This window comes from Cebidichthys violaceus, unplaced genomic scaffold (genome assembly GCF_023349555.1).
Source record: "Cebidichthys violaceus isolate CVI_PGR_0920_01 unplaced genomic scaffold, fCebVio1.0.p SCAF_2, whole genome shotgun sequence".
Classification (NCBI taxonomy): Eukaryota; Metazoa; Chordata; class Actinopteri; order Perciformes; family Stichaeidae; genus Cebidichthys; species Cebidichthys violaceus.
The window spans coordinates 10,361,063-10,372,041 of NW_027176372.1; the positions used below are offsets into that span (position 1 = coordinate 10,361,063).

Sequence of the window (10,979 nt, forward strand, 5' to 3'; positions counted from 1 at the left end):
TAACCTCTGTTCCAGCTGGTGGACTGCTGAGGCTCCTGCTGGGCTGTTTTAATGGGGAAAATTAGCCAAGCAGAAAGGTGGATCCTGTTTGTTATGCTCCACTGTCCCCCTTCCATGCAGACGGCCAAGGAGGCATCCTCTGTTGTCCTCTCTCTCTGTCTCTCTCTCTCTCTCTCTCTCTCTCTCTCTCTCTCTCTCTCTCTCTCGACATTGTGTATCTCCACCAGCTGCTGCTGCCTTCACACGTCCCTCTCCTCCTGCCTCCATAGTCTGCTAGGCACAGATACATACAGGACGTATATCACACATACAACACCAGCAGCAGCAGAGTGATCTCAAATATGCTGTGTTCAAAATCAAGGAACTCGACAACGAATTTATCTTTTTTAATATTCCAGCCGTGTCGCTGTCCTCGTCTCGTTTACTTCAACCTGCTCCGGCCTGCATGAGAATGCCAAAACAAAGAGTTAGAAAAGGAAAGGGGGGGGGGGGGGGGGGGGGGGGCAACAAATGAGAGGTTTTTCATGATATAGGGAGTCGGAATGAGAGAGTGAAGGATGAGAGGAGGATATGCAGAGGGGTGAAAAGCGTCTTTGTTCTGGATGCCCTTGAGACAGCTGACATCGCCACAATGAGACCTTCTTTCAGAGGGAAGAGAAATCAGAGCTAGAGAGGGAGAGAGGAGAAAGGGAGCCGGATTTGGTACTTTTTGGCGTACTGAACTGGTAGTAGTAGTAGTAGTAGTAGTAGTAGTAGTAGTAGTAGTAGTAGTACAGATAGTAGTGTCAATTCCATGTGTCAGTGTGTGGATTTTCTTTTTAAAGAAATTGCTGGTTTCATGCATCATTCCTGTCAGGTGTGATGCTAACATTGTACTCGCAGAGTTAGCATGCATGCGAAGCGTCGTGTTTTTAAGAAAAATAAAAACATTTTGCATTCTGGGTGCTGGGAATGTTGTGACATCACTAAAATGTGACTGGGCAAAAATACCCCACAACAGTGAGACATCAGACCCATTTTAAACACACCTCCAGAGCTCCTACGTGACACGGAATATGTGTCATTGCTGGCTAAAGTTGTTTGGACCTTTTTTTTTTTTCCTGTACGAGAGTCTATCTATCTGTGTGTGTGTGTGTTTGTGTGTGTACTAAAAATATATTGTGTTTTGTGGTTTATTTAACAGAGTATATGAAATGATAACTAAGTGATTTATTGAGACGGTGAAACAAGACCTGGATTCTATGTTTACTAGGGTCCAACATAGTAAAACCGCCATCATGACTTTAACGTAAAAGTGACTCGGGTGTTTCCTCAGACAACACGTAATGTTACGTGACCAGGCATGTGTGTGTGTGTGTGTGTGTGTGTATGTATGTGTGTGTGTGTGTGTGTGTGTGTGTGTGTGTGCTCAGGTTAGCCAAGCTCATTTGGAGGGAAAACACTCAAACACTGTCAGTTCTACATATCCATCACAGTTTACAAACCGACTTCGTTGTTGAACTTTGACCTCGGGATTATTACCTTAATTTTGGGTTCACTCACTTGCAGTTTTACCTTTTTTTAAAAAACAAGTAGTTTAGCTAGTCTGGCTAAACTGTTAGCAAATTGATAATGTTTATAGTCCCCGTCTGAGTTTATTGCAGCGATGTCGTCTGGGTCTCAAATCTCAGCTCTTAGTTAGAAAAGCTATGAAAGTAAACCCCAACTGTTAGAAATCTGACTTTTCTCGTGCAAATACTTCTGAGAGTATTTTTCACTTAACCCCCACTAGCAAAAATACAGAGTGAGATTACATTTATATTTTCCTTCCTGCAGAAAAAAAAATATGGTGGTGCTTCTCCACCATAGCTGAGATGTTTCTAGTTGTTGCTGCAATTCGGTCCAACTACTGGCTTGCGTTTGTCACATCCTGTATCACACACGAAAGCTCGCACACAAATGCACTTTGGAAATCTGAGAGTGTGTCAGACCTCTCTTCCTCCTCACCCAGAGTTCCTGGCCCCGGGGGGTGGAGGGTCTCTTCACCCGTCTCACACGTCCAACCCAAACACAACCCCCCCCCCCCCCCACACACACACACACACACACACGCATGAACACACACACTGGCAGCAGACCACATCAGAGGGGGGTCCATTCCTCCCCAAGTCCACAGGTTTCTAGATAAACATATTTTTCTGGATTAAATGTTTCCCATATTTGTTATTCTTCCCTTGCGAGACTCCAGGTGGAATTGGTACCAAACCAAAAATCATACGCGCATTCCTTTGAATGAAAGAGCGGGGGCCAAGGGGAACGCTCCGAAATGGGAACGAGAATTCCCTTTCGGAGCGAGAACTTGTAACAACATTTGTGCAGATTCTTCGATTGCCCCGGATTCCGCGTTACACACCCAACAAAGGCTGCGCTGTGTTGTCAAGAAGTGGCCGTCTCCCGCAACCCCCTTACGCAAACCTCACCGTGCCACTACCCAGAATCCTCTGTGAAACCAGGAAGTGTCTTTGTGTGTGTGTGTGTGTGTGTGTGTGTGTGTGTGTGTGTGTGTGTGTGTGTGTGCTCTGCGGAGGTTCGCCGCTGGCTCTGAATCAGATCCGATCGCTTCGAGAGGCTCCGATCCTCATGGGGACGCCACGGCCTGAGAGTGTGTTTTACTCCGTATCGGCTTAAATAGAGATGGAAGGCGACAGCCGACCGCACCGAGGCCCGACTCCAGAAGACTTCAGAAGGCAGCAGGGGGACGACGGTGGAATCCCGCTCAATTACGCGCAATTACGTCCAAATCACTGCCAGAGCCCTCTTCCTTATCAGAGCCAGGGGTTGTGGCCCAGAGCGAACCAACCGGCGAGGTGTTGACGTGTGACAAGAGATCACATACATTTCACCTATATAGCCCCAGTGGCCACGGTAATATTATCTGAGCTGACCGTAGCCACATGTTGCGGGGTGGGGGGGGGGGGGCAGACAGATTATAATCATCTATCAGCTGCCAAATTAAAAAGTTAACAACCTCCTCTGTTTTCAGCACCAGGGAGAGCGCCCTCGTTTGCGTTGAGACGCTCGGCAGTCGACGCACCAGCCCGTCGACAAAGCGTGAGGTCGTGCACGAGCTGATGCTCTTGAACGATCTCCGCATCAGACGTCGTCAGCTCCCTGCATACTAATGCAACCGCGGGCGACAGCAGAGGGGCACAATAGGCTGAAGCCCCCTATACCGGCGCCATCGTTGTCTTCTTCTCCTGTTTATTTTTGTAAACTGCACAGCCCCAACTTTGTGCAGCGGTGGGACGTGTGTTGTGGACAGAGGGTTCTCACTGCAGTGTGTTTGATGTCTCTCTCTCTCTCTCTCTCTCTCTCTCTCTCTCTCTCTCTCTCTCTCTCTCTCTCTCTCTCTCTCTCTCTCTCTCTCTCTCACTCTCTGGACCCTGGAGACACTCCTCATGCATAATCACTGTGTATATTTCTCATCTGCCTCTGTGTACCGCTGGTGGAGGTTAATGCACAGAGCTGTGCACACACACGCACACACACACACACACACACACACATAAATTAGAGGCAAGCAAAATCCAACGATCTTATTCCCCACAAATAGAATAAAGCAAACGAAGGCAGAGTGGAGTTTTTTTTTATGTTTATTACGTGAGGACCAGTACAGCTCGTCCAGCTTCTCTCATCTTCTCTGCACTCAACAACGCAATCGAATGTGGTGTTTTAAACACAGTTTCGCTGTGGCGGGTTTAATAAAACCTATCTACTCCTGTAATTCATCATCCTTTACCATACATTAGGCTGGTGGAAGTGATGTGGCTGGAGGGAGGGAAGCTCCGGTACGGCTCAGCATTCTGGTGAGGACTCTCTAACTGTGGAGCAGAGGGGGCAAAGGGGTCACAAGGTGTGTGTGCGTTAGTGTGTGTGTGTGTGTGTGTGTGTGTGTGTGTGTGTGTGTGTGTGTGAGAGTGTGAGAGAGAGAGAGAGATGGCAGCATCACCAGTCCTCCAGGGCTCAGCAGGCTAATTAATAATGAATCCCAGAGAGTCTGTGTTTGAAATGCAGATGTGCAACTGCCGACTCCGCCTGCTCCTTCAGAGGGACCGGTGTGTGTGTGTGTGTGTGTGTGTGTGTGTGTGTGTGTGTGTGTGTGTGTGTTGGGGGGGGGGGGGTTGTGGGCCACAGGGGAAAGTATGTTGGTTGGTTATTTAACTGTGGCAGAAAACTTGCAGATATTCCACGTGAAATGCATTCATTAAATGCTGATGTTTGAGAGAAAAGAGAGATTTCTTATTTTTTAGCGCAGGAGTTTTCGCAAACGCGTCCCGTTCTCTTGCTCGTTGGTGCCAGCAGAGGCCTCGACCCCCCGAGCTCTTCTCTGCTCTCAGCACAGAGGAGGAGAAGAAGGAGGATGTGCAAGAGGAGCTGGAGAGGGGCTGAAGAGCATACATTACATTTCTATAGACTCTTCTTCGATGCTCTATAGGATACTGTGTGTGTTTGAGCATGTTTGAAGTTTAACGGATGCTAATGTTATGTAGATTTTTACCAACCGTGGCTCCCTCACTGACCCAGGGACAATATACGAGCCCCTTCAGCAAACAGCACCTGTAACACACACACACACACACACACACACACACAGACGGTGAATACTCTCTCTGACAAACACTCTCTTCGTTTGAGGAAAAGCAAGAGGGACAAACATTTTCAATTTCGTTCAGGTGTTTCAAATTCTTGCCGTAGAAAATATTAATAATAATATTGGACTGCCTTTGTGCAAAGTGAGTGATTGTTGTCCAAGTGTAAAAAGGGGAGCTGGAAGACTCTCTGACCCTCAGGCCTGTGTGTTGTTGTGACCGAATTCATTTTCTCATTAACTAGAAAACCCCAAAAATAATTTTACGCTGGAATTTGCATCATTGTTGGAATACTAATATCCAGACGTGAGACAGTTAATTGAAGCTTCACATTGCACTTCATGTCTTTCAGTCGTTCCAGGAAATTAAATGATTTGAATTTTGAGGGAACTTTGAAATTCAAAACAACTTAATCTGATTTATATAAAAAACAAATCCAGGGCATTTAAAGTTTCTCTTGTCATGACGGTTCAGCTGATTCATATTCAGTTTGTGTGTGTGTGTGTGTGTGTGTGTGTATATATATATATATATATATATATATGTATATATATATATATATGTATATATATATATATACGTATATATATATACATATATATATATATATATATATATATATATATATATGTATATATGTATATATATATATATATGTATATATGTATATATATATATATATATATATATGTATATATATATATATATATATATATATATTCGTTTCTCCCGGATGATATACAGATCTGCTGTGCATGCAGGAAGTGTTAGGGTTACTACTTATTTCAACAACAAAAAAATTGAGTTTCATGAATGTGACCCTTAAACAAATACTGACTCATGAGTCGTATTTATAATAGCTGCTGGTGCCACAACGTGTCCACTTCATTTAAAAAAAATGTCCAATCAAGCTCAGGTGTTTTTTTTTTCATCCTTTACTTTACTTTACTTATTTATCTTTTATCTCCAAATTAAAGAACATTACACCAATCTGATGATCGGAATCCCAGAAAGCTCCTGTTAATTGCCTCTCTCACGCGGCGATAATAAGTGGGGAAACTAGATTGCATGTTCATTTGAAAAGTAGAATCATATCACAACAACACGGTTTGAACACAATCCCCTGGATTAATCCCACATTTCGCTCGGCGTGATTGTATATTTATTGAATGTTATTGCTCAGGTTATAAATATCACGAAGGAAGTTTTTTTTCTCTCTCGCGACATTTCATGGAAACTCGCAATTTCAACCGGAATCGGTACTTTAAAAATGTATAATAGGACACTTTGAAAAACAAATTCAGACATTCATTTTTTTTCTCCACATAGATTAAAGTTTCCTAAAAAACTAATCCGAGGACTTTCACTTCAGCATAAACCATTCAATTTGCCACTTTCACACAGAACCACACGCACGCGCACATAATAACCCCTGAACCGGGGTGTCTCGGTGCAGACCAAACAAACGCACCGGGGCCTCGTGCATCATGAATGTTTATTTACACTTGTGTGCTCTCGTGGGATGAGCTTTAGCTTCATATACATTCACTTATTGGTGTGTCCGACGTATTTCCTCCTCCTCGCCCCTGCTGGACACACACACACACACACACACACACACACACACACACACACACACACACACACACACACACACACACACAGGCCGAGGGTGAACATGTCTGACAGGTGGACTAGCCTGCAGGAGACGCAAATGGACGTTTTTTTTAAATTGTATTTATTTTTTGTTTCAAGTTGATGATGAAAAAAACGGCTCGTCGCCGACATGATGTGAGATTAGTTTCGGGCTTTTGTTCTGAAGGGCCGTCGTGTTGAACTCACGGTGTCACTGTCCTTTTATTAGCGACGTCACGGGTTAATGGGGATATCGATTTTGCTGTCTGGGAGCCTGTGAAGTGTGTGTCGCAGGGATGAGAGGAGTTTAAACTCACGGCAGCTCCGTGGATGGAAACCAAACATCTCCACTCCAATCGAACCCAACGTGGATTTGCACCCAGGACGTAACATTGTGAATTAGAAAAATGAAAGCCCGTTTTCTTCTTTTTGGGGGGGATCTGGCTCAACGCAGGTCTCAAATGAGTGCACACATTTCACACATACATAATCGGCGTTGTAAAATCCTAAGCAAAAAATAAAAGAAAGTCGAGGCCTGGCACGCAGGAGCAGAGATGGGGGCTTCACGGGGAAAGTTTTCAAAGGTCATGACACCAAGTGACAGGTCCCGCCCCGAGGCCCAACGCTGTCTCAAAAGCAGACTAAACCTGATTTATCTGTAGGCTTCAGCCTGCTGCATTAAACTGGAGAGGAGAGCGTGTAGGCAAAGGAAGCACAGTATAATGAAATAGAAAAAATATATATTAAATGTTCTCCAAAAAACACCCCATGAGGCTAACTCTGAGCTGCACATTTAGACTTCCATGCAAAACCAACTCCATGAACTTTTTAAATTTTTTTTTTTTTTACAATTTTTAGAATGAAATAGCATAGGCCTACAAAACAAAACTGGATCACTGTTGAATTACTATTATAGCGAGATAGAAAATATTACAAATGCCCTTAAAAATAACAAACACTGGGAAAGAGAGACACACCAAATCTCCGCAGGAAAATTAGCATTTTATTGTCCTCAGTTTGTGAAAACATGGTGATCTGGCAACACGAGTTAATCTTTACTCCCTAAATGTAATGAGCACAAATATTACTGTTTTTGTAAAAGCCCATGACAGTGTGTCACAGGAAGTCATTAGATTGTTTTAGACCGGAATAACTATTACTCTAGCATCATAGTTACTGTTTTCACTTAATCTTTATAATATTAATTTAAGCGTTAAATTATTGGCCAATAGAAAGATACGGTATATGTTTTAGGGGGAAAGGCATCAACAGGCTACACATTTTTAGCTGAAAATAGGATTTTTTTCTATTGTTTGATTCATGAAGATCACCATACCGGAGGTTTATAGTTAACAAATTCCTTTTTTAAATCATTTACTCCCCTGCTTTACAGCAACTAATCTGAGTCATAAAAATAATCCGCAATAGATTGACTCAAATCCGCAAAAAATAAACACAACCAAGCAGCGAAACAAACATGACAAACAAACTGCAAACTGTTATTTGATATACAGACGAAATTAAAGAAATTCCGACTCATTAGTTGGTGTTGTTCAGCAGTAATGTGGAGAGAGCCCGCAGTGCTGCATGGTGTAAGTGTAGCAGGGCTGGCTCGGGTTATCTGTGAATGGGCTCTTTATTGGAGGCGCGGAGCGGGGATTTGCCTTTTATTCGCCTCGCTATGGAAACGCGCTCGACGGCAGAAAAATGTTGATGTGAATAAAAGGAATCGGCACAAGGAGCGTTTCCAGAGAAGCATCTGTTACACTTAGAAACTTAGACTATCGAGAGCAATACAACCCCCTCTCCAAGTCCCTCTCCTGTCTGCTTTATGCTCACCCCCCAAAAAAAAACACACTTTATTTTTGTAACAGGGAGAAAAATATATATATATATTTAAGATGTATTTTTAAGCGATTCTGCGCGTGGAACCAGTTAAGCAAATTTTTAAATGGCAGGCTCAAATTAACTCCAATTAGACATATTTTTTTTATCTAACTGCAGAATTCGTCCTCCAGTCATTTAATGCGATTCGTAAGAAAATACAGGAATTGTTTTGAAACACAACTACTATCATTGTGCCAGAAATATGCTATTATTTTTGCGTAATTCCATCCCATAACGACTCGGAACGAAGCAATCCGGTTCAGCAAACTAGGCCACTGGATTAGCCAATCCCATCAAATATTCAGTCACTTTTAATGAAGTTTCAAAGAGTCGACATGAAGAATTTACACGCAACGCAAGAGTGGGAACACAACAACAGACACATACATGTGTTGGATTATTCCCCACCTATCTGAGAGGCCCTTGTGCTACAACGACGCGAGGCTAGAGACTGTCCCTATCGTCACCCTTCCCTCACTGCCGCTGGTTTGTCACTCCTCCGGCTAACCGAGGGCCCCGTCCGCCCTCCCCGCGGCCCCGTCCACTCGTCCAGCCCACGCTCTGCTCACCTGCTCCGGGGCCCTCCTCTCAGTCTGCCGCCGTCTCCATAAAAGCAGCTCCTCGGCCCCGGCGCTCTTTAATGACTTTCCGGTGGCTGCAGCCTTCTTTTATTTCTCCTAAATGTATGAAAATGTATGCAAATTTAAATCAAGCTTAACCTGGGAGCTCGAGCAATATATTTAATGGAATTTTCAAACCAATAAGGAGACTGGGACGCAGTCCTCTAATGGCAAATATGATTACGCAGCCAAGTTATTTCTCAGATATGCAGATAAATCTTTTTTCAACTCTGAGAGGACATGATGAGATTCTTAAACACTGAGTGTGCAGTGCTTGAGGACACATTTATTTCTTTGAGAAAATGAGACCAAAAAAAAGTTTAGGTTGTAAACATGTTTGGCTAGTACAGGCTTTCAGGAGCAAAACGTGTGATTTTTAGTCCGTCAGGGAAATGTATTTTTTTTATATATCTTATTTAAAATAAAAAATTAGCATTTACAGGCCCAGGATGCATTATTTTTTGTCTGAACCAAATGGGCATGGATAAAGAATATCCTGTGCGTAAAACACCATGTTGAGAAGCTCATTCTATAAACACCTGAGGAAGTATTCTCTAAAAGTTAATCTTTAGCAGTGAGAACTGCTCTTGGTTTGATTGTATCCTTCTAAATTAAGTGCTGGCACGTCTTACAAATGCCATTGCGCATTAATCTCCTCCTTCGCACGCGCTCAAGGGTGACAGGAGCAGCAATAAACTCGTGCGTAAATCAGTTGGAAACTTTAATTAATAAACAGGAACTGCGCTCCACGCGCACATCGTTCCACAGCCAGACCCACTGGACCAGCACTCCGACTCACTTCCGGTTCGGCTGGCTGTAACCCTTTCCTATCCGCAGCTCCGCTTCCAGAGGCGGAGGTTCGGGTATCTGTGCCGTCATTGGCCGAGACGCGCCGTCACTGCGCCTCGGTCGCTCTGTGAGTGGCGGCGGAGGCTGTCAGTCAGAGCCAGGCTGCTGCCGAGGCTCCAGAGAGAGGGAGATGTCAGAGGCTGAGCTGCTCCCTTCCTTCAGTAGCACTAGTGGGGTTCAGCAGCCAGCATGGCCACAGCTGCCTCCAGCCCCTACACCCTGCTCAGCTCCAGCCCCATGATCCACCCGGACAGCCAGGCCATGCAGCCTGCTAGCCCCTACAGGGGACACCAGAAGCTCCTCCAGGGTGACTACCTGCACAGCGTCCAGGGGAACGGACACCCCCTCGGGCACCAGTGGGCGAGCAGTCTGTCGGAGGGCAGCCCCTGGTCGGCCTCCATGGAGCAGCAGGATGTGAAACCGGGCCGAGAGGACCTGCAGCTCGGCATCATCCATCACCGCTCCCCGCACGTAGCGCATCACTCCCCTCATCACAACAACCACGGCAACCACCCGGGAGCCTGGGGAACCCAGGTGTCCCACAACTCCTCCATCACCAGCGGGCAGCAGATCAACATTTACGCGCAGACGGGCTTCACGGTCAACGGCATGCTGGACCACGGTGGCCTCACGCCGCCACCCAACCCGCAGGGCCAAGGCATGCACCCGGGCCTCAGGGACACACTCAGCCCCGAGCACAGCGACCTCGGCGGGCACCACTGCCACGACCACTCCGACGAGGAGACGCCGACTTCGGACGAGCTGGAGCACTTTGCCAAGCAGTTCAAGCAGCGGAGAATCAAGCTGGGCTTTACGCAGGCGGACGTGGGTCTGGCCCTGGGCACGCTCTACGGTAACGTCTTTTCCCAGACCACCATCTGCAGGTTCGAGGCTCTGCAGCTGAGCTTTAAAAACATGTGCAAACTAAAGCCTCTGCTGAACAAGTGGCTGGAGGAGGCGGACTCGACCACGGGCAGCGCCAGCAGCATAGACAAGATAGCGGCTCAGGGAAGGAAGAGGAAGAAGCGGACGTCCATCGAGGTGAGCGTGAAGGGGGTTCTGGAGACGCACTTCCTCAAGTGTCCCAAACCGGCCGCGCCGGAGATCACCTCGCTGGCGGATTCGCTGCAGCTGGAGAAGGAGGTGGGTGCGCGTGTGGTTCTGCAACCGGAGGCAGAAGGAGAAGCGCATGACGCCGCCGGGAGAGCTGCCGCACGAGGGACCCTATTCTCACGGCGGGAGTGCGGGGGACGCCTCCTCGTGCCACGATCTCTGACCGAAAGCACCGGGAGGGAACCCCCCCGGCACGGACTCTCGAGCGCAGGGGCGCGCGCGGTGGCACCTCGAAGCCGTCCCGGCG

The 10,979-nt window shown here is 46.2% G+C and overlaps 1 protein-coding gene across 1 annotated transcript; it reads left to right on the forward strand.

The window, feature by feature from the left end:
* Positions 1-9,775: 9,775 nt before the first annotated feature.
* LOC137875862 (POU domain, class 3, transcription factor 4-like) lies at positions 9,776-10,979 on the forward strand. The gene is given in 2 exon segments (XM_068715372.1): positions 9,776-10,765; positions 10,767-10,979. Coding segments are annotated over 2 exon segments (1,086 nt in total). The 5' UTR covers positions 9,776-9,808; the 3' UTR covers positions 10,896-10,979.